Source organism: Acanthochromis polyacanthus, chromosome 14, assembly GCF_021347895.1.
Source record: "Acanthochromis polyacanthus isolate Apoly-LR-REF ecotype Palm Island chromosome 14, KAUST_Apoly_ChrSc, whole genome shotgun sequence".
NCBI lineage: Eukaryota > Metazoa > Chordata > Actinopteri > Pomacentridae > Acanthochromis > Acanthochromis polyacanthus.
Genome location: NC_067126.1, coordinates 28,627,243 through 28,650,937, shown reverse-complemented (window position 1 = coordinate 28,650,937; position 23,695 = coordinate 28,627,243). Strand labels below are relative to the sequence as shown.

General features: G+C 41.2%; 2 protein-coding genes across 3 annotated transcripts in view; one reads left to right on the top strand and one right to left on the bottom strand.

Moving 5' to 3' along the window:
* Positions 1 to 1,589: 1,589 nt before the first annotated feature.
* On the bottom strand, positions 1,590 to 18,221 carry LOC110948636 (myc box-dependent-interacting protein 1). The gene is given in 22 exon segments (XM_051959202.1): positions 1,590 to 1,861; positions 1,864 to 1,915; positions 2,018 to 2,047; positions 2,049 to 2,120; positions 2,225 to 2,299; positions 2,766 to 2,822; positions 3,365 to 3,562; positions 3,564 to 3,641; positions 3,643 to 3,749; positions 7,411 to 7,522; positions 7,723 to 7,845; positions 8,587 to 8,656; positions 10,940 to 10,995; positions 13,052 to 13,127; positions 13,273 to 13,358; positions 13,729 to 13,821; positions 13,931 to 14,041; positions 15,898 to 15,993; positions 16,557 to 16,651; positions 16,766 to 16,820; positions 16,963 to 17,043; positions 17,867 to 18,221. Coding segments are annotated over 22 exon segments (1,857 nt in total). The 5' UTR covers positions 17,954 to 18,221; the 3' UTR covers positions 1,590 to 1,814.
* A 1,669-nt stretch (positions 18,222 to 19,890) lies between these two features.
* Positions 19,891 to 23,695, top strand: part of tmem198a (transmembrane protein 198a) — a 42,139-nt gene continuing 38,334 nt past the window's right edge. Inside the window, exon 1 of one of the 2 annotated variants that reach the window (XM_022190269.2) lies at positions 19,891 to 20,402. The gene's annotated coding sequence lies outside the window, so the exon portion shown is untranslated. The remainder of the gene's footprint in view (positions 20,403 to 23,695) is intronic. The other variant, XM_022190268.2, reaches the window with a different exon arrangement.

Below are 23,695 nucleotides of genomic sequence, written 5' to 3'. Positions count from 1 at the left end.
CAACAAATGCACAATAACACCTGAACCATAATACCAGCCAGTGGAAAAAGACCCAAAAATTGAGTAGCTTTTGTCCAGTCAGAAAAGATTCCTGAAAAACGGACACCCTTCTCCCCTGGTAGTGGTGGTGGTGGTATTGTCCAATAACAATAGCCTATAGATAAAGATTTATGTTTCCCAAACATTCATACAACAACACACAAACACAACACACACACACACATACAATCGTACACACATACTTTTCTCTCACACTTATTACACATTAGTAACATCATGAGGACCGTGAATCTCTTTTTTAAGTCGGTGACCGAAAGAATGGCTGAGTGTGAGTTAGTTTTAACTACCTATGCGGCTACGCTGAGAGCAGTAAACCGCTTACAGAAGTACAAAACACTCCATAACATCCTCAGTTGCAATTATTTTTTGACATAGTTACATTAGGCTATATGTAATCATTGCTTTGCAGCATACAAAAATAAAAGAAGTTGCCTCTGGTGCATATTCTGAATCATCTGCATTTGAGTCCAGTAGTCTCTATGCAAAGGAGGGAGCGTTTTCGGCACTTTATTTATTATTTTTCAAAATGATGAGGCTGGCTCAGTTTATTATAATATTTGATTAGTATTAGGGTGTAACCATATCATAAACCATGATATTATACTACCAGTAGCAGCTTCTCATTGGTGTAGTCTGTTGGCGAGCTTCGCAGCAGCTGGCTAATGCATATTTTAGGAATCCTTGTGAAAAACAGAACACAGCTCCATACAGTTTCAAGTAATTTTTTTAAAAACAACAACGTCATAAATGATTTTGCAGTCGTCTTTTTCTATTCTAATGACCTCTGAGACAGAATTTTAATATAGGATTCCTTTCTGGTCACTTTTACAATGTGCGATGATTACCAGTTAACTGGAGATGTATTAGTTTTGGATTTAAACAACAGGTTCAAACTACCTAAACCACCATAGAACTCAACTAAACTATATAACAACCAAGGGCCCATTTTCCACAAGTAAACAATTCAAATAAGGGATAAAAGATGGGTGGATGTGGTCCAAAAGTCATCCATGTCAAGGCAGAAGCCCAGTACTAATTAGAAAATGTGTTGTTTTGGTTGAGTAAGCCGTACAACCTTGTGGGTTTAAAATGTTGAAATTTTGGAATTTGATTAGAAGTGAAGTTGCAGGTCAGCAGGCCGGTTCTAGCTTTTTCTCTGTTGGGTGACTGATTTCTTACTCATACCTACTCTGTGTGTGGTTTTAAAACGTTTTAAGTCATCCTTTACAAACAGATTTTAGGGCTTATGTGCATTTATGGGATGCTGTGGCTACACTTTGCATTGTATTTTGCACTGCTCTCATTCCCTCAACACCACCTTCTCACAGGTGTTTTCACTCTTCTGATGAAACATGACCAAGAGTAAAACATCAGAATTCAACTTCAGTTGTAACCATTGCAGAGGTAACCATCCCTGCATCTGTCTCATAGGTCTGGGATTCTCTAGTCAATTCCTCAAGTATGGTATACAACAACAGCAAAGAAAGACAGCAAAAAGTGAGACCTGTGAAATGGTTACATCTGTCTTGTTTTGTAAATGTTGGCAGAAATCCACGGAAATGCCAAAATCCACTTTTAGCACAGTGTAGCAGACCTCAGAAATGCATGATTCTCCTGGGCTGTGACAGCTCTGCTTCTATGGCCAAAGTCCTTGAAAAGATACAGTATCAGGGCAAGAGAGGAGGGGGAAAGGATATAGGCAAGAGGAATAGAGACGCAGAGAAGGAAGCTGGATGACGTCCTGTCCTCTTTTTTTACAGCCTCTGGGTGAAGTTTTCAGGAAATACTCCTTTGGCGGAGTTTTCTTGTTTTGTTGCCAGTCGTCCTGCTTTATTCCCATCAGCCAGCCATCATCCTAAACCACGCAAATATTGACACAATATCTCAGTGTCTATGTAACACACACTAAAGCACATGAATTAGATGCCTGTGTGTGTGTGTAAGGGTGTGTGTGTACCTGTTCATCAGGGTTTTCGAAGGTGATTACTTAGCACCACATCTCCAGCCTTCATCTCCAGTTCATCTGTGTCATTGGCAGCATAATCATGCATCACCTGGACCTATTTAACGTAAATGCAAACATGACTTATCTTCATATATACAAAGATATATTTCAGGAGATACTCAGTACAACTGAGATTTTTGATTCAGCTTTCTGTTTTACCTTGAACAGGAAGCCAGGAGGCATTTCTGCAGGTTCTGGTGCTACTTCTGTTCGTTCTGCTGCTACTTCAGGTGTCTATGCAGAATTAAAAAGGAATAATTCACTGATGAGTTGTTTACATGGCAACTCAATATGCTTTTAAGACATATAGCTGAGTTCATTAAATCTTATTGTCGAAGCATGAAAAGTTAATTAGCAAAAGATTTTGTATAAATAACAACATGTACCTTGAAAATGCACAAATCAGTTTAATCTTTTAATTAGGACTTAATTATAGATGGATGGACTGTTTTGTATTATATGAAGCATACATGGACACATATTCTTAGAGCACATCAGAATTGTTAAAAAGGATATCTAGCTAACTTAAATACAATGCAAAATGTAGGGGTAGTGCATTGTTGCAATTACAAAGGGAATACTGTTTAAAATTCAAAAAAGTATATGACTATTTGAAAGTCTATGTAATATTTGTAGCTTTTTTTGAAACACCATATTTACAATAAAAAGGCTTACTACTGCTGGTATCTTTTGCTCTCACCTCCTCTGTTGCTGGTTCTTCCTCTGCTGGTGCAGCAGCAGCTGCTGCAGATTCACCCTGTGAGCAGAGAGACAAAAGAAAAACAAAGAGAGGTGAGAGTGAGGCAGTCAATAACTAAAATAAAGAAGGGCAAAGAATGAAAGAAGAGGAACAGACAGACAAGACAAAGAGACAAAAAGACAAGCCGAAAAGCCGAACAGCAAAGTCCCGGTTATAACATTCATGTAAACAGACAGCAAGATTAGATATCACACAGATGCTATAAAGACAAAGCTTTTGCACGGCTCACTATGTACATGGACTTGTGATTAGCAGTGACTGAGATTAACTGTGTGTACTGAGAAGCAGATGTCTCTATTGTTTTCTTTCCCTCATCAATATATTTTCAACCTGCCCTCTCAGATGCATCCATCTGCCGTCCAGATGCATCCTAAATCTTTCCGTGTCAAGACTTCTCCCTCTTTCCTCCTTTCATTCACAATTTATCTTGCATTATCTCTTTCTGTCCAGCACCCCATGCTCAAACTCCTTCTCAAGAGTCGATGCATCCACCATTTTCGTCCAGATGCATCTCTCCATTTTTTTCTTTCCTTGGTTACCTGACCCTCTTCATTCTCCAGCTCAGCAGCAGCTGGGGTGACTTCCTCCTCAGCCGTATCAGTCGGAGCCTCATCTGCAGGTGCTTCGGTGTCCGCGGCAGGTTCCTCTGTGACCGTCTGGCTTCCGTCATCATCCCAGCTCTCCTGGGCTTCAGCCACCGGTTCGTAATGAGCCGGCTGACTCTCGTCATCCCCCCATTGCCTCCTGAGCCGCAGTCACAGTGTCATAGCGAACTGGTTGGGTACCATCATCCCCCCAGCCCTCTGTGGCAGCCGCCTATGGGATCATAACGGACAGGCTGCGTACCATCATCCCCCCAGGCCTCTGTAGCAGCAGACACAGGATCATAGTGCTGCTTGGTCTCTTCTTCCTGGCATCACTGTCCTCAGGCTGAAGGCAAGGGTCAGGTTTCAAGGAGTCAGAGGTCATAAGACATATTTACCTCATGGGTTTCATAAGGGCTTTCATAAATCAAATGGATGAGGGACATAAGGAATATTTAAGGGTTTGATTCAATAGTTAGGTATTGGATGGGGTTAAAAGACCTGGCCAGCACGAGGAGAATACAGAATTTTTGAAGGTCTAGTGGGGGTGTATGGCCAGCACATGAAAACAAGAGTGGGCTAAAGAGAAATGAATTAGTGGGATTGTAAAGGGGCACTAAAATGATGCAGGGGTTAAAAAATAGGATTTAAATATCAGAAAGAGTTTGAATGTTTTAGCCCCTAACATAATGACAGTTATATCCTATGCTTACCATGCTGCTTTACATTTCCTTAGCCACACAAGCAGCATGACTCTAGGGTTGCAGGATCATTCATATTGAGCCACTTTTGTCAGGACTAAAATATCTTAAAACCCTGGCTTTTCCTATAGTGCCATTTGAAGTTACAGTTTGGACATTCATGTCTCTTTCGAGGGACATTATAAATAGTACTTTTGGTAATCATCTGAGCTTTAATTAAGCGGCATGACCAGGTCAAAACCTAACTTTAAGCTCTGTTTAAATAAGCTACAAAATGACATTCTCTGCTGTAGTTTGTGTTTTGTGTGAAATGCTACACTATGATGGTGAATGCACCTGCTAATATATTTCCTAAATTATGCTAAATGTCCTCAAAGAACCACAAAGCTATTTGAACTCTGGCAGCAATGTAAATAACTGATGAGTAAAGAGGCTAAAACTTGCAAACATGAGAATGGTCTTTTAAGGAATTTAAACATGGATGAGAGTTTGGGGAGTTGACATTAACTGGTCTATTATTCCATTAAAATCAGCTATGATATTCAAGGGGAAAATAAAGCAATCTTAGGGGGCAAATGGTATAATTGTAAAGGGAAAAAAGTCATCATCATCATAATCATCCTAATCCCCAAGAAGACTGATGTACGAGTATTGACCTTTACAGAGAAGCTTCGGATTAATCAAAAGACAGATGAAGGTAAGGAAGGGTGGCAGGAGGAGGCAGAAACGCAAAAACGTTTTTCCCATCAGAAGATAGATGTCGGATCTTCTGTGTGTAGTTAAAAAGCATGGTTTATAATCCCACGGCTATGTTCGGATGGAGAAAGAGGAAGGAAGCTTTGTAAGAGCAGAGGTGTCATTCCTTTCTGAGCCATCGCTGCTTCGCTCAAGCGCTAACACAGCAGAACTCCATGACTGCCGAGACACATCTCTCTTACAGTGACGGGGATGAACGAAAAGGTTAGTTAATGGACAGAAGGCTGAGCTACAAGCAAGGCTTTGTGAAGTTGCCCACCAGGTTGCCAGTCTTGTGTCTATAAAACAATCCACTGCGCACATGAGCAACTTCACTCAACTTTCAGAACAAAACTGATCCCTGTGTGTCACATGGGGCATGAGGATAACATGTAAAGGCCACATGTTTGGTCAGTGTAACATGTGAACATACAGGGATATGAAGGGAAACAGAAAGAAAGAAACTCAATTCAGTTACAAACTATTTCACACCATGGAGAAATTTAACGTATACATTTATTACATTTCTGTTTAGTCACTGGTGTCTTAGAATTAATCCTCTACAGGTTTCAGACGTAGACTGTGTTGTATGTCATCAATATAGAGTACATTCTGCATATATAACGTACAAAGACAACACTGCACCTGAGACGGAAATGTACTATGTGTAAACTGTGCAAAATGTCAGTTTGGAACTGAATTGACTCAAGCTCATTCCCAAGTTCTGATTGTGTTGTACAACAATATCTTCAGTGTTTAGTGTTACCACATCAAGCACTGCAGACACAAAGACAATGCACAAACAGATTTGGGACAGACAAATGAAAGAGATCTATATACGGAAAAGCTTGATTATGAACAAAGACAGCCATTACAGAAGAAGCATAATGAAAGTGGGGCTCGCATAATGGTTAAATAAGTAAACAATGCTAATGAATGTATGGTTACAATGAACACAATATGCTGATAAAGACTGAGATGATAATGAAATTCATCTCTCTCTATATAGGTTTAGCTATCTTTAGGCATTTTTAGCATGAGGATCATGTGCTTACCCATGAGTCCCAGTTTTGCAGGCTGCGGAAAAATAAAGGAAGCAACACAATGAGAACAGATGAATTCTTTACAAAGTTCTAGCTTTTGCCCGCTGCATTCAAAAAACACATTTCCAGCGCAGGTCCCATGCTCTAAACCTACAAGCCCATAGCAGTAAATCTCCAGCAGAACAAGAGTACAAGCACTACTTAGGGAAGTCTGAAGTACCAAGTGACGCCTTTCTGATGGGGTGGATTCTGCTGAATGGTTTTTGTACATATTTGCACAGTTTGGGTGTAAAATTCTGCATTATTACATAATTTAAGCTTGCAATTAGTCTTAAAAGCTAGCATTAGTTAAAATTAATATAATTTCTAGTGGCAGTAAAATGACTTAACTTGCATTAGAGGCAGTACAGTGGTTAATCGTAAAAATCTTTGCAATGAGGAAATGTGAAAATTGTTAGGAGCAATGTTATAAGTGATGTGCAGAACAGATGGATGCCAACTAGTTTTTATGGTTCCTTCATTGAACTAGAAATGCGGCAACAAGTGCCCAGTAAATCATAAGACATAACAAGAGCAGTGGAAAATAGGAAGCTTTGGTAGAATTATGATAGTATTTAATTGTATTATCATTAGCATTAAAAATAACAGTGGAAGCAAATTATACCGAGCCTCCGTTGCATCAACTGAGAAATAAAAGAAAATAGAGTCATGTATAAATCTGTACATTGTTTGTAAACCCTGCTCTTGGACTTACAGTGTGTGCTTGTGGCTCTGTAACACGCTACAAATCTGAGAGCGCTGTTTGTAAACCAGACAACAGATATACAGATAGCTTTTATTCCCTTGGGAGGACTCCAGGGGAGCTCTGTAATATGTCGCCTCACACTGGGGAATTTGTTCTCTATGGGTTTGTCATTGCAAGCCTTCCACATTTCGTTATTACCAGAAAACTTTAAAGTATGCAAAACAAAAATAGCTACCTGTTAAAAAAAAACCTGCACAGCAAAAGAATAAAAACACCTTCCCAGCAATGTGAGCCATTTTTAGGTAACTCAGCTGACACTAACATTCATCCAGTCCTGAAGAGAAAGAAATCAGAGCAGAGCGAGGCTGTAGTCTGCAGTTCATGCCATGAGTGATCTGTGGACAGTGCTGAAGCAGGAGGAAGTGGTCACTAGAAGCAGGTTTCTACAGATCATCATGCCATCATCCATCTCTCATTTGGTCATTTGGAAAGAAAGCAGAGCAGGCAGCACCTCAAACCATGCCAAGCTTCCCAAGCGATTTCATTTTGTATTCAGATCTACCAAGCTTATTTCAACATATTTAAAGTCAACCAACTACACTGGCATTATTGGCTAAAACTTCGTGTTATGCTTGGTCTTTTGAGCCACTTCTTCGACGGGAACAGGTCATACAGGTCACTCAGACTTAAATATCGTGAAATGAACTTCAAACCTTTCTGAATACAACGTAAAATCTCTTGTGAAGGTTGGCACATCTGACAGAAAAGGGTCTCTACGGTCTCTATGTTCATGCCATGAATGGTCCACCTGTGTGGTTTGCTGGTTGGTTGCTGCACTGAAAGAGTCCAGGTCCATGTCCAACAGGCTGCTCACTGCAGGACTGTCGAACTGATAACAACAGGAACAGGAGGGCTCATTGGCTAAATGGGCACAACAGTGGAGTCGGGGAATAGAATAGAATAGAACAGAATAGAATAGAACTAGGAGGAGGAGCAGGCCAGAAGAGGGAATACTTAAAGGTTTTGACCTGCGCAGAGAAAGGGAAAGTTAAAAGGGCTACAGTTCACTGACGGCAGCTGCTCACTAACCTCTGTGGGGGAGGTGACGCTGATATCAGGAGTTGCTGCAGCATCAAACAGGTTGATGATGTTCTCTGTTTTCATCTCCTTGGATGGCGTCACCTTGGGTGGAGGAGGCACTGCTGGTCTTAGCTATAACACAGAAAAAAAGATACAGTAAGAAAGTTGTGCCACAAATCAAATGGATACAATTTGACATTTGACATTATAATTTTTAGTTTCCAGAAAATATTAGATAAGGATAAATGAATGAGAGTTCTTGGATAGTCACGGAAGATGTGGTAATAAAGTAGAAATCTACAGGGCTGAAAAATGAAGTCGACATCTCAAGTGTCAAAAACTGCAGCTCCATAAATGGCAACTTGAGGCTGGCTTCAAAAGTGAGCTAATCACCATTGACCTTCATGCTAAAATATTCAACTTTACAGGAGAGATGAACATGCATAAGGCCAGTGGTTCTGGTGTGTTGATTTTAGAAGTTTGTGTGGCTTCAAATCAGCTGTTCAGGAAATTTTTAGGTGGTGTCACTAACTGTGTTTGTCCATTTTTTATATACAGCTAACAGGGGGAACATGAGGAGATGTAGAAATTTCATGACTGATTAGGCTAAAACATCTATGTGGCCATTCATACCCTGAAAAAGTAAAAACACTGCATTCAATTGCATTAATTCAAAAAGTTTAAGATTCAAATGTGGACCACAAAATAAACAGAATGATCCATTTCACTAGCTGTCCCAGAATGCTGTTAGGCTTAGTTAGGGGCATTGAGCCTGCATGATCTCGAACATTTAAATTAAATACAACCATCCTTTGTGTAAAGATATAATTCTGCGGCTGCCTCTGAATGAAGAGATACCTTCAGTATGTCTACCTTGGATGGGGATTTGGGGATTGGCGGTGGTCCTCCTGGCCTTAGAGTGTGGTTAGATGCCTCTTTACCACTAAGGGAATGAGACAGGAAGAGATGGAGGGCAAAAAAAGAGAAAACACACAGATTACAGCGAAATTAATGAAGATCAGAAACAATGTTAGGGCAAGGTGCAGCAAACGTTAGAGGGGTGGGGGGTGGGGCATCTAAAATCTAAAACACTACTAGTGAAAAGTTACAAAGCATGCTCTACAAGAGTCCAAGCAGAAGTTGTTATTGCAAGAGCTGTCATGCAAGAGAAGTGTGCTTCCCTTTCGTCCATCCCTCTCCTTCCATGCAAGCAGGCTTTGTCTGTGCCTCTAGTGAGTCCTCACAAGCGAGCAGTGATAGAGGCGTTTGCTGTCATCGAGAAGATGTTCTAAAGCTGACAAAAGCAGCCCCAGATCTGTAGATATGTAAAGAGTTTGGCATAGACCTGCAACTTACTGCTGGAACAGGCAATTTGGTGCAGTGGAGGCTTCAACAAGAGGTGAGGTTTTGAAAAGTCAAGCACTAGAGGCAAAGAACATCAGGACAGAAATTCCACTGTTCTGTTAGCATGTTTGCATAAATATATTTGTTTACCATTTCCGAATCACCTCACATGATCACGGCCTTAAAGTTCAGCTTTTTACCTGACCTTGGGACCAGTTAAGATCATATAGGTTTACATCTCTCAATGTGTTAGATCAATCATATTACTAGAGAAAGAAGCTATGGCCAGGGACTATTCTGACACACTTATTTGTGATTACAAGTGGCAGGACAAGGGAGTTTATGTATCAATAAATTTGCCCTCCTTTATTTACAAAATGTTCTACATTAGTCTGTTCTAAAAACTAATCAACTACATGTCTGTTTGCCAAGAGAAAGATACGTCCTCTGATGCTCTTCTATGGTGTTTCTTCCATGTGTTTTTTCTGTTAAAAGGTTTTTTTGGGGGGGATTTCTTTCTGATCTGAATCAAGCTTCTGAGGATAGAAGATGTCGAAAACAGACTGGACTTCAAAAGATTAGAGAATAAAAGAGGATTGAGTCAGAGAGGTGCTGAAAAAAAAAACACATCCTGCCTCAAGGTGCAAAGCTGCATAATGTCGGTGCACACTTTGATTTACCACTTCACGCTCTTCAACAAGTCTCAGTTAGGATGGGATGAGACAGCTTGTTGCTGCATTTTTATGCAACAGTCTTGCCTGTTGCAGCATTAAAGATGTGCAGGTTCGCCAAACTCTCGAACATCTGCAGCTCTGAGCACACAACTCTCTGACCAGACAGTGTGTCTGTGAAATCACTCGCACAACCAAGGCTGAAGTCTCCCAAGCCTGCAGACTGACTGACAAACGAGAGCTGGACAGACAGACAAGAGTTGTGTCACCATGGTTACCACAGCTGCTGCCAGTTACCTCCTGTTTGCTCCTGATGATGAGGTGCCGCGGTTACCTGTCTTTCTGAAAGGGGGGTTCAGGGGTGGCTCCAGGTTAATGCATAATATTTGGTTTGTTTAGTCTTGTAGCTTAAAATGTTTGTGATATGTAGTGGTTTAAGGTACATATTATCCAGAAAGAATTCAATTTAAATCAGTTAAATCAGTGAAAACTCTAACTCTTCAGCTGTCCATGTTGTGAGACAGAAATTATGTACATTATACAATCTCTGGAGCTTTCTGTGTGCCTTCTTTGAAAAAAAAAAAAGCAGACCACTTTTCTGTGGCTTCTGCGAAGTCCATCTGTGGGCCTCACAAGTTAAAAAGAAAGCAAGCTCCAAAACAGCAAACACACTAACAGGAAATATAAATGAGCACATTGAACATAACCTCACCACTTAATTTACAGCTATTTTAGCTTCTGACACAGCCCACTACATTCATCAATCATGATGAATTATGTGCTCTCAGGAGGTTCAAATATTTGCAAACATTTCTGCAAAGATTTATTTTTGCTCAAGTCTAGAAGAAGTCAAAGACATACAACACAGCGAGTATTTATTTTGCTGACTCTGGCAACCAAGCAGTGCAGTTGATTGATGAAGCTCAACAATCTAAATTTATTCCTTGAATTTCACACAAACAGCAGATTCAGGTAGACTCTGAGATTCGTTTTTTTTTTTTTTTTTGAATATTTAAAACCTGAGGTCATTGGATTTTTACAAGAATTTTATCAAAATAGAAATGATGGAAATATAATCTCAACATTTATTGCCATAAATCCCCTCAAGATCAAGTGATTCAAGGCTTACACAAGCTATTAAAAAGCCCTCAGCAGTAGAAAGTTTTGCTACAGTTTGAGAGATTTTGAATGATGGCTCACTGCTTACTTACCTGCTTGTGTCTGTTCCCTCCAGTTTCACCAAGACATCATTTAAATCCTGATCCAACTGTAGAGACAGGAAGACAGAGTGTAACATGACATGCCAGTACAAAGAGCATTACATACACACGTGGACAAAATTGTTGGTACCCCTCAGTTAAAGAAGGAAAAACCCACGATTCTCACTGAAATCACTTGAAACTCACAAAAGTAACAATAAATAAAAATTTATTGAAAATTAAATAATCAAAATCAGCCATCACTTTTGAATTGTTGATTAACATAATTATTTAAAAAAACAAATTAATGAAATAGGGCTGGACAAAAATGATGGTACCCATAACTTAATATTTTGTTGCACAACCTTTTGAGGCAATCACTGCAATTAAACGATTTCTGTATTTGTCAATGAGCGTTCTGCAGCTGTCAACAGGTATTTTGGCCCACTCCTCATGAGCAAACAGCTCCAGTTGTCTCAGGTTTGATGGGTGTCTTCTCCAAATGGCATGTTTCAGCTCCTTCCACATATGTTCAATGGGATTCAGATCTGGGCTCATAGAAGGCCACTTTAGAATAGTCCAACGCTTTTCTCTCAGCCATTCTTGGGTGTTTTTGGCTGTGTGTTTTGGATCGTTGTCCTGTTGGAAGACCCATGACCTGCGACTGAGACCAAGCTTTCTGACACTAGGCAGCACATTTCTCTCCAGAATGCCTTGATAGTCTTCAGATTTCATCGTACCTTGCACACTTTCAAGACACCCTGTGCCAGATGCAGCAAAGCAGCCCCAAAACATTACTGAGCCTCCTCCATGTTTCACCGTAGGGACAGTGTTCTTTTCTTCGTATGCTTGGTTTTTGAGTCTATGAACATAGAGTTGATGTGCCTTACCAAAAAGCTCCAGTTTGGTCTCATCTGTCCAAAGGACATTCTCCCAGAAGCTTTGTGGCTTGTCAACATGCATTTTTGCAAATTCCAGTCTGGCTTTTTTATGACTTTTTTTCAGCAGTGGTGTCCTCCTTGGTCGTCTCCCATGAAGTCCACTTTGGCTCAAACAACGACGAATGGTGCGATCTGACACTGATGTACCTTGGCCTTGGAGTTCACCTTTAATTTCTTTGGAGGTTGCTCTGGGCTCTTTGGATACAATTCCAACGATCCGTCTCTTCAATTTGTCATCAATTTTCCTCTTGCGGCCACGTCCAGGGAGGTTGGCTACTGTCCCGTGGGTCTTGAACTTCTGAATAATATGAGCCACTGTTGTCACAGGAACTTCAAGCTGTTTAGAGATGGTCTTATAGCCTTTACCTTTAAGATGTTTGTCTATAATTTTTTTTCGGATGTCCTGGGACAATTCTCTCCTTCGCTTTCTGTTCTCCATGTTCAGTGTGGTACACACCTTTTCACCAAACAGCAGGGTGACTACTTGTCTCCCTTTAAATAGGCAGACTGACTGATTATGAGTTTGGAAACACCTGTGATGTCAATTAAATGACACACCTGAGTTAATCATGTCACTCTGGTCAAATAGTTTTCAATCTTTTATAGAGGTACCATCATTTTTGTCCAGGCCTGTTTCATTAGTTTGTTTTTTTAAATAATTATGTTAATCAACAATTCAAAAGTAATGGCTGTTTTTGATTATTTAATTTTCAATAAATTTTTATTTATTGTTACTTTTGTGAGTTTCAAGTGATTTCAGTGAGAATTGTGGGTTTTTCCTTCTTTAACTGAGGGGTACCAACAATTTTGTCCACGTGTGTATTTCTGAACTTGATTTAAGCAGCAACATCTTCGTTCACCACTGCTCGTTTTTGTATCGTTATGTTGAGCTTCAGACAGATTTAGAACTGTCACGGCTCAAAACAGTAATACAGGGGGTAATCTGACTGCAGTCAGTTCAAAATGACCTCTAACAAACTTTGCATTGGTTGAAAAATCTGTGCAGACAGCAAGCAGTTTAGATTTTTAGATTCAGTTGCAGCAACTGCTGATGTAGTTACTGGTACCGTCTGGATGCTGCCAACATTTGCCATTGACTGTTATCAGATATACTGTGCCAATTTCTCTTTGCCTGGTCTGTCTCCAATTCCAGCAGCACTAGAGGTCAATGGAAGGTTCTTACCCGACTCATTTCCTTGTGAAACTTCTCTTCAAAACCGGCCAAACTCTGGAAGGTGCTGACATAAAACCCAACACGACTACAAAGACCAGAGAAGACAGAGAGAGATGCAGACCATATTAGTGTCCGAGTTCGCTATCATGTGAGGGTAAATGTAGCACAAATCTAAGTAAAATGTTTCTATCGACAGGAAAATCAGATTCCAGGCGCAATCACACATGCACCTGTTCCAGAGTGAAGGTAACTCCTCTTGCAAGTCAATATTAATCTCCTCAAACACCTTCTGGGCTCTTTCCAACTCCTCCTCAGCCTGAAATACACACAACATACCCGTACAACGCATTAGGGTAGGCTTGTGAGTAAGTTTTTCAGTCGAAAAATTACATGCTGTAAGCATGGGTTTAACATCTCCTGCCACTTCGGAATATTCTTCAGTGTGATTTGGCTACATTTGTTTCATTGCTTCCAATTTCATTTTGCTTTTATTAGACTGTCAGCAGTGCAGGAAGCAGAGAGGGAAGAAAAAAGTGTGACAGCAAGCAAAAAAAAAAAAAAATCTCCACATTGACCAGTTTTTTTTTTTATATCCCATACATATTTGACTTCTTGGGCGACTAAACCACCCCTTATGATGGCTTCACAGTCAACAGGACAAGACATATGGTGAAATTAGTGAGTACCTGGCTCCTGGAGAGGCTGCTCTGGGCAACGTTGTGTGCAGACAGGATACCCTGAGCCCAACCTGGAGTAGCTCTTTCCAACAAGGAGGAGGGCTGGAAGAGACCTTAAGTCTGGTTAAGCTTGCCAAAAATTGATACACCCGATGTTAATATCAGTATTATAACCTACATAAGCAGCGCACTCTTGCTTTTGGAGTCTTACCTTGGTAATTTTAATGCCCCCGTCCTTTTTCTTTGCCTTGTGTGTAGCAGCATAGTTATGCCTGGCACTGTCGAAATCCACCAACTTCCTGTCCCTCTTAGCTATACGAGCCTGAACGAGAGAAAAGAGGAAAATAAATATGTGTTATTCACCGTTTTAATTTGCACGGAAATGCCTAGTTTTTGTTTTAGAAATGATTAGAATATATGTTCCAGAAATAAATATACTTATACTTCTATTTTCCAACATTGTTTTTTGAAGCTGATATACAGATGGTGCATGATCATTAAAACTGCAACAAAATTACAATTTTACCCGGCATGTCAGTGTTGCTCTGCAATTACATCCAAACACCCTAGTTAATGGTTTGGTTTCTAACCCACTGTATTGATTATCAGCTAAAACAGAGTAGATCATGTAGCCTAGCCGCGCTAGACCCAGCTCTGACGACGCAAGGGTCTAGTTAACCTCGGTAAGCCTCGAGGCTGGATGCTCCTAAAACTGGCCGACGAATCACCATGAAGTGTAGAGTCAGAAGGCGGGCGTAACTAAGTGACGACAGAGGCGCGACGATTCTGACAGAAACAACAGGAAACAACTAGCCTAGCCGCGCTAGACAACCCATGGCAACGAATTTAATTCTCTGCCAGGGTCGACAACAAAAACGACAACAGTCGTTGAGCTCCATTAGCACCGACTCTGAATAATCTTTCTGTTAACATGTCTTTAATATACTTGAGCTTCACCCATTGACTGTATAAATAAGGCTTCACCGAACTCCCGCATCCTCTGATTTCCGGTGCTCTAGGAACTACGTCAGCCTATTCGTTGCGCTGATTGGTTGTATAGCTACCCAATTGCTGCAGAGTGATTTGAAAGACAACCTTTTAGCCCGCCTCCCTCCCTGCCGAGGGTAACTAGACCCTTGCGTCGTAAGAGCTGGGTCTAGCGCGGCTAGGCTATAGATCATGTTGAAGATGGAGCAAATAAATAACGAAAAACAGTCACGTTTACCCAAATTACTGCAATGCAGAAAAAAGAGAAGTCCTTGTCTATACACAGATTGGTAAAGCTATGAAGATGACAAAGTGGCGTCTAGCTACATCGGCACGTTGCTCTACACTGGGTGTTGCATTTGCATTACAAGAAAGCCAGATATAATTATAGCCTATGATATATTACATCTTGTTTCTCAGAAGCATTTTCTTTGTGCAAATCAATATGCTGTGCTTGCATCACATAGTACTACCAATCACAGATGTTTTAGTCAGCATCATTGCAACATGTAGTTACATTTGTGGGGAGGTGCACATCAGACTAAAGTATAAGGTCAAAATACAGCACTGTGTTGGTACTAAGTTAGTACTGCACAAAACTTCTCAGACACATGACTACTGATTATCTGCTGCCGTGGCTGCGGTGTCAAAAACACAGAAAAGAACAATCCGAAATGCAGAGCTGCACTTGTCCGTGTTTATGCTGTTATGGGGTGTCCTGCTCTGGCGCAGAAAAAACAGAAGTCATCGTAAACAAAGAGCTTCTTTGTGGTGGATTGGAACAGAGTGCTAAAATGAATCGACGTCTGAGAGCATCACTGGCAGGCTTGTTGTATCCCAGATCATGAACAGCACTTATATGGAGTCTGCTGTGGTAATGTCCTTTCAAGTTCATGCCAGCCTTTCTGCCAATCAACATTCGAAATACACATAATGTGATTGCTAGGAAGGGAGTCCTTGTTGAGTTGTTGGAAGACTGCATGAAAGTGTGTCTCCAAAGCCTCTGCATTAGCAAGACAACTATTTACCAACACAGATCCATCTATGAGCTACAGCTTGTGCTGCATGGCTATGTTGGCACAATGCAGAAGCATAAATCAGGTTTTATGTATGTAGAGGGAAGCCCGTGTGCCAGTGGATTAATACACTAGACTAATGATTTTTGGTCAAAGTCATGACTATGCAGCTCACCTTGATATCAGGGAACTGTCCCAGGTAGGTATCCATGGAGATGAGAGCATGATCAACCAGCTTCTGGTGGTAATCGTCCCAGAGCACATCACAGTCCTGGAGCATGGATGAACATACAGAACTATAAGCACTCATAAAACTCACACTGTTGGATAATAAACAAGACAAATGGCTTACAGTGGGCTTTTTTTTGTAGCAGCACACTTTGCAATTATATTTCTCTGTTATTTTACTCTTCATTCCAGTAGCTCTCCTGCTTTGTCTCAGCTTGTAGCGCTGCATCTAAATTAAGACCAAGCTGAGGCCCTTTTAACTAACTGCAGTGTTTTCATGCGGCTTAAAACTTGTCCGACAAGAACAATTAATCCAAAAGTAATTTAGAGAGTAAACTTTAAAAAGTTAGAGAATTTAAAGAGCTGCTCCACATTTCTCACCAGACGCACCAGCTTATAACTTTCAATTTACAGCAACATATTAAATCTGCAGCAGCACAGTTTTACTTCAGACGCACATAATTCTACCTGTGCACACTCACACAGACTCACACTGCTGTGCAAACACCAGGATAAACAGATATTGCTATGCTGCTATTCTGGACACCCTTACTGATGCAGACAGCCTTTGAATTTAAAAACAGGTAAGTTAAAAGTGTTTCTGACCTCCACAATGGAATCCACCTCGTTCTTGCCGTACCAGTCTGGTTCATACATGTCAGCTAGACATGACTGCAGGTTCTTGGAGGACTCATGCATGGCTAAGGACAGACACACGTGTTATTAGCTGAAACCAGCATTTCTACATCCTCGAATGTGTGCCTACATGTGTATTCATCACTGTGAGTCCGTGTGGCCTCATGTGTGTATTTTACCTTTCACTGCCTCCAGGTATGCTCGTAGGTCCCTCTGGAGTTTGCTGCCTTCAGCCTGAGGGGAAAACATAAATATAAGGCTCTCAAAGAACACAAAACGCATGCTAAATGATAGGGCTTCAGGCTGAATAGAATGAAAAACTACCATTTGGTATGCAACCGCCATTCTGTAACACATCACTGGGCTGCACACTTACGTATTGTTTGTTGAAGTTGATGACTCCCTCCTCAAAAGCAACATCTTTGGTCTCGTCTGCTTTGCCAAGCTTCTGTAGAACCTGTCAGTCAAACAAAGGACAATGAATGAAGGTTAATGGTAGCAAGTGACAATATTCAAGTTCACATGTCTTGATCTCATATATAATTTCTGTTCATAAATGTGAAAAAGAACTGGCAGCAAAACCAGTACATGCCAGGACACACATAAAGCAAATCCTCTTTAATAAGGGCATTAATTCTGGCAGAAACAAGCAAAATCTGCAGTATGGACACAATCTCATGTTCCCTTTCAATCACAGTCAGATATAATGTACATTTACTAGCAGGAGGTACTATTCTGTGATTTCTGTCGGTCCATCATAAGCCTTCCAATACTGAACACGTTGTGATAGGAAAATAGCGCCCCCTCCCAATTATTCTGAGCGCAACGTGCAGGTGCTTGAACACAGACTAGGCCTCCTACCCACTACACATTGAAGCATGGTTATTCCACATTATCTTCCTGCTGGGGGAGATGTTAGAGATGATGCAGCTGTCAGAGTCTGAGTATGAAGCTCTCCTTAAGCTGTTTAGATATAGATCCAGGCCTAAAAATAGGCTCTCCGAAACAGCAGTGCCAGTGATGAGTGGGCCTGTCTCACTGCGGTGTGGACGTGTCCGCTGCCTGACCATGTTCTAAAGGTCGAATATATGTGAAGAGGGACACCCCGACCCTCAAACGCACCACCTCTGCTCTTATTGCTCTTATTACTACGATGATGTCGTGATGCGACACTGCGCCTGAGTGCAGGATGCGGCACTGCTGCCGCTTCGCTCCTTGCAGGCCCTCCTGGATCGTATCGTTTCCTCCGTGCGCCAACGCGTAAAAGGAGCAGCTCTTACCTTCTCTTGGGCTCTGGTTAGCTTTTTCTGAACGTTGCTGGCCACTTTCCCCGCAGTCAGCCCCTTCCCCAAATTCAGCTCAGCCATCTTGTAGCGCAGGTCAGTCTCTGGATGGAGAAGAAAAAGCAATAACGATCGGTGCGGACCGCTACGGTGACCGTGGAGGCAAATGCATCAATGTCCGGGGACGAAATAAACGGTGATAAATGTAAAGATGTGAGGTTATAGGATGTGCCTATAGGAGGATGTGTGCAGAAAGCTAAGGCTGTATTCTCTAATGTTGAGCTGCTGTGTGAGTGCGCGTCCCTGTCAGAGGAGGAGGATGCTGAGAGATGATCTTAAAGGCACAGATGCTGCTGCGCATCCACACGGGGAAAGCGCACAATAAATGACAGAATAAATGAACAGGTGAGGCTGAAATACGATTAAAATGTGGTGCTTTGAAACAAATTTCTATTTTACAACCTAATTTTCATTTTTAGACTTATTAATCATGTTTTTTTTGCTACTGCGAAAACAGGTCTTAATATGATCAGTGGTATTTTTGCAATAAATAAATAAATTTGTACTAAACTTTAATAATTGATAAGAAACAATGCAAAGAAACAGCCAAGCTAATGTTAAGCCTGTCTGGAACCATCACTTCTTAACTCATCATCTCAGTCTGCTATAATATTGTTACATAACAGATGAAGTAACAGATCACTGAAGAGCAGCTCAGTAGTAAAGTGACTCCAGGAATAAACACTAAAATAAAAACACTACATGACACCAACTATGATCTGTCTTGATATTCCTCAGACGTTTTTTTACATGGAAATGTAAAATATAAAATTAAAGTAAATAAATAATGGATAGGTTGTGTTTAAATTGCCATTTCTGGTCAGAAACAGCAAATAATAACCAAGCATAAATATTCTTTAGACAAATAAACACACAGCACTCTGGTAGGAGTAAATGATGTTCCAGGAAGGGTGCAGGTCTGTTAAAGTTAATCCCAAACCAACATCATGTGACCAGACATATTTGTCAGCTCTGAATCCCTGCTGTCACTTTTCCTCTGCTGACTACAAGCCTTAAAAATCAGCTTTGGCACTACAACAGGTTTTATCTGCTTTAAATATATGTGTCTCGTTCCACTAAAAACACCGATAACAACAGTATGATATCTCTCTCCAGGAGGGGGCGCCATCAGCACTCTGCTTACATCCGCATACGTTCAGTATGTTCAGAGCTTTTGAGCAAGATTTGGAAAACAGTTTTTGTATTAAGAGTCTGTTTCTGCAGATTTACAGAGGAGTCTGACCGCATCACTGCCAATCTGAGGGATGTTATGAGTGAAATCACTGTAGTCTGGTCAATTTTCTAGTTGAAAACATTCATTAAATTGCCTGGTCATGATGTGTAAATAATCACCGAATAAATGAGATTTGTTATTTTGTGTTGTATACATCTAAATCTATCAGAAGCTGCAGCTGTTTGTTGACACAGGTGGTTGGTGCTGGCTGTGAGCTCTCCAAGGTCCTGAACTGACATTCACCGACATGCAGCAGAGTGAAGACCTTCAGTCAGCAGGCTTCCATGGTCTGCTTATGTCGTGTGTGTTTTTCTATCCATTGCACTGGATGTAATTATGTCTCTGCTGCGTAATCCAGAGTGTGCTTAGGGAGAAATCCTGCCTGCACGTGAGGAGAAAAAAATGGTTTAAATGCTAGCTTCTCAGAGAGAGAATCGCACAGTTCTCAGATTCAAGATTTGTTGTATGATTTCCTCTTTGTTTCTAATTTGAAGAAGATCACACTTTCTACACATCTCCTCCCCCCCTTCCTCTTTTCACTTTCTCCACTTCTCCCTCCCTCTCATCCTCCCATCTCTCTCTCTCTCTCTCTCCCCCCTCTTTCCTGCCTCTTTATCCCAGACAATAACATTTGGCCACGAGTCGCCAAACCCATTCGTTCCCATATAATCACATGAATAGCTCCCATCCACCACCAGCACCACCACCATCAACAACAACCTCTCCACTCCACCACCACCCCCTCCGGAGCGGAATGGTTTAACCCGCCCAGAGTGAGAAAGACGGGCAGCACAAAGGAAGCTGCTCGGTTCGGAGGGAGAGATAATTGGGCGCATGATGTAAACATGAAATAAAAAAAAGAAAAAATAAACAAAAAACAGAGAGGAAGAAACCGCAAGGCTGCTTTCTCTGTTTCTCCCCTCCATCGCGGTAGTCCATTATCGGCGTTCAATATTACATGAGGTGCTGGCGAACAACCGCGCGTCTGTCTGGACATCGCAGTGAGATATAGAAGCCAAGAGTGCAGGAGAGGAAAGAAGGAGTTGAGCATTGTTTCGTCTTCGCTTCAGGGGTTTTTCTTTCATTCATTTTTTCCTGGAGTTGTCTTTGGACCGAACCTCTCTGATGTTTTCAAGCTGAAGATTTTCTTTGCTGATTTTTATTTTATTATTTTCAATCCCATCTTCTGGTCTCGGGGATGACAAAGGAAAAAACACGCCAATATGTTGCGTTTCTGAGGTGAGTGAGTTTTCTTTGTTTGCCTTTAATTCTATTATTTTATCTCACGTGGCACATTCTTTGTTTTGTATTGAACTACACAGTCTGTTGGTCTTCTGAGGAGAAAAAGGCTGAAGTCTCCTCTCCAGCCCAATCGAACAAGCTCTCACGTTTCCTTTATGCTCAAATGGCTCCAAAAAAGCCAATTGTGTTCCCCACAGCTCCATACCAATCACTGTAATTGCCTTTGAAAATGAGACACGCGGAGGACTACCTCAGCTCAGCGATTGTTTTCCCTCTATTGTTTTCAAACCGCCGCTTAAAGGGAACATTAGGTGCTCTTACACAAGACCCGGAGACCCCTTAAAGGTCGCATATCAGTGGCAGCAGGATGAATCCTTCATGATGCTGGGAATTAATAATGGAAAAGGCTAAACTCTGAATTTGATACCAGTGTGCATAATTGGGTTGGACAGAGTGTAAACACAAGGAGCCAGAAGGGGAAAGTCACGTGTTTCTAGCTATCTATCTGAAATTTTGAGTTTATCCGAAAAGACAAAAAACAAACCAAAGACAACATCCTCCTCTCGCTGGATCTCTCTCTGCAACTCCTCTCTGCTTCAGGGCACAGTAACAGCACATGAAACATCTTCATAATTACTAGTTTGCCAGAGCAAAGAAGAAGTAATTACAGGCCCAGTCGTTTCCTTTGTTAAACACTCAAATGTTGTCTATATCACACACTGTTCTGAAAATTCTATGTGTTTTTCTTCCCACTTCTTATTCGAACAACTGAACCATTCAACCCTAAAAGAAGTGCAGCTATCAGCTTCATATTCTACATATATGTGGTGCTAATTAAGTGTTCAGTATGTGGGTGCATGTGTACAAAAAAGAACACATATTTGGTTGGTATGGGAAGAAAGGAAGGAGCCTAAGTGTAAAATGAATGAGTGGGAGAGGCAGAGAGCATGAAATTGGGGATGATTTGACTGTTATTTGGCTATCTCTTGTAAAATGACAGGAACATTTTGAACTATCACGAAATCATGAGATGTAATGATGGACTTGAAGCACAGCATGCGGATGAGAGGAGTGAGTGTGAATGAGACACAGTGTAAAAGAGCATTAAGGAGCCACTATTCTGGTATTAACTGACCTCTCCCTTTTGTTTGGAGTGATTCATTGGAGAGTGCACTGGTGTCAGCGCACAGGGTTTCTTACCGTTGGAGCTATTAAATCTTTTAATAAGAATCTCCTTCCGTTAGTGATTCATTTCCTGGGTGGAACTTTGTCTCGCTACTGATGAACTCGAGATATTTTCTGGGAAATAAATAGCTCAGGGAATCAGCATCGGAGCAGCTTGTTGGTTTAGAATGTTGTTTTTTACAGTCATGTATTTGCATTCAAATCAGTATGCAACCAAGCAACATGAGCTCCCGCCAGGCCGCTGTAATAACAGTTTTTGAAGAAAATGAAAGTCTTTAACATAAACTTTCATTTCTGATGCTGTCCAAATGGTCCAGTCAGCAGTTTTTCCAGTCAGAATACAACTTCTTTCATAGCACCAGCGGTACGCACTGATCAGCAAGTGTTATTCACATTCAGTCTGCTCTTTTCCCATGTTTGAATAATGACATGAAAAGATTGACTAGATCTGTGTTTTCAATAAGATAAGAAGATGAGACAGGAGGAGGAAAATTTGTGTGCATCGGGATTCAAACCCACACCTTTGAAAAGTTTAAGCTGTTTGGGTGAGGTCCCCATATGGAGCTTTGCCGGTAGTTACGCAACCAAAACCAAGAGCCAATCAGTCGTCAAACTTGGGATTTTGGCCAAAGTGACAGACTATGTTGGCAAAAAAAAAAAGAAAAAGTCTGATCAGAATCAGATGAGAAAATTCTGTCTCTTTAGTGTCATCTCTCCTTTTTCCATAAGCTCATGAAAGTATTGGAAAAAAAAACATTGTTTTGTACAGCATTTTTTTTTCCAATCTCTTCAATATCCTGTCATGCAATTCAATGCTTGACGGAAAACCAGTCCATTCAAGGCAACAACGATATTCAGTACAAAGAGGAAACCTTTGAACCCTGCAAAGAGAAAATAAAAACTCGCTCTTCATCCAGTGTTTTCATCATCACCCGCAAGATAGCTGGAAAGGCTTTAATAGAATTTAGTGTTGAGGTAAGGATGTGTACCAGAGAGGCCATCATCCATACAGAAGTTACAATTCAAGGATTGCCTGCGTTGCTACGCACTCTATGTGCACTGCTTTGATGACGGGTTATGTAAGTGCAGCGAACATAAGCCAAAAAGACTCAGACTCAAAACCCAGCACATAAAGTCTAGAGGGGCTCCTCTGTGTGACAGAGCTAGTCTCAAACAGGCGGCCCCAGTGTTTTGTGTTATGTGCTGAAGAGTAGATAGGATAGGAAGGTTAAAGAGGGAGGGCAAGGAGAGAGCGAGGAAGGATTGTGGGTGAAAAAGAGAGTTATTAGAGCGGTAAATATAATGAGAGCAAAGGTGGGAGGGAAAAGGTAGCAGCAGCGTTATGACTTGTGTAAAAAACAATAACAAATGATTTAACATAAAAGAAGGAAAGTAGATTTCAAAAAGAGGGATCAGTGATGGTAGAGACAAAGCAAGAGGAGGAGAGTTAGGTAGAAAGGGGAGCATTAAGTAAAGAGGAGAGAGGAAAGGGTAAGGAAAGAAGGAAAGAGTCGATGCTAATCCCATTGATGCACCCCATCGCTGTCCTTATTACTGCTTTTTTCACATGCACACGGCGCTTCAAAGTGGAGATCGGATATGTATTAGTGCCTGTTATGCAGCTCACTGACACACAGTTCGGTCGTCCATTAAATAATTCCAGCACTTTATGCAAAAATTGTTTTGGTGGCTAATGCACCATCAGTGGAACGCCGACAGTGTCAGGATGGAGCCACTAGTTTCTAGCAGATCTGACTCTCAGTGTGTAAGAGCCCTCTGGCGACGCAGCGTATTATGTGTGTGTTTGTGTTTGGCTGTCATGTTGGTTTGTAGCTGGAAGGGTCTTTCCATACCATTGAAGCAGACACGTCGCCGATTCTGTCTGTGTGTATGTTGTAGATGCGAACAGTTCTCACAAAGTGTGTATGAGCTGGCGTGTGCGTACAGATTGGCATGTCTGTGTGTTTCCTTGATGAGGGATCCGTGAGGTCACTGCACGTGCCACATGTGTTTTGTATGCGATATGGATTAGTGATAGACTGATTAATCGGGCCGATTAAATGCCATTTTGAGATAATCGCCATCGGCCCGATTACTGGCTCTGA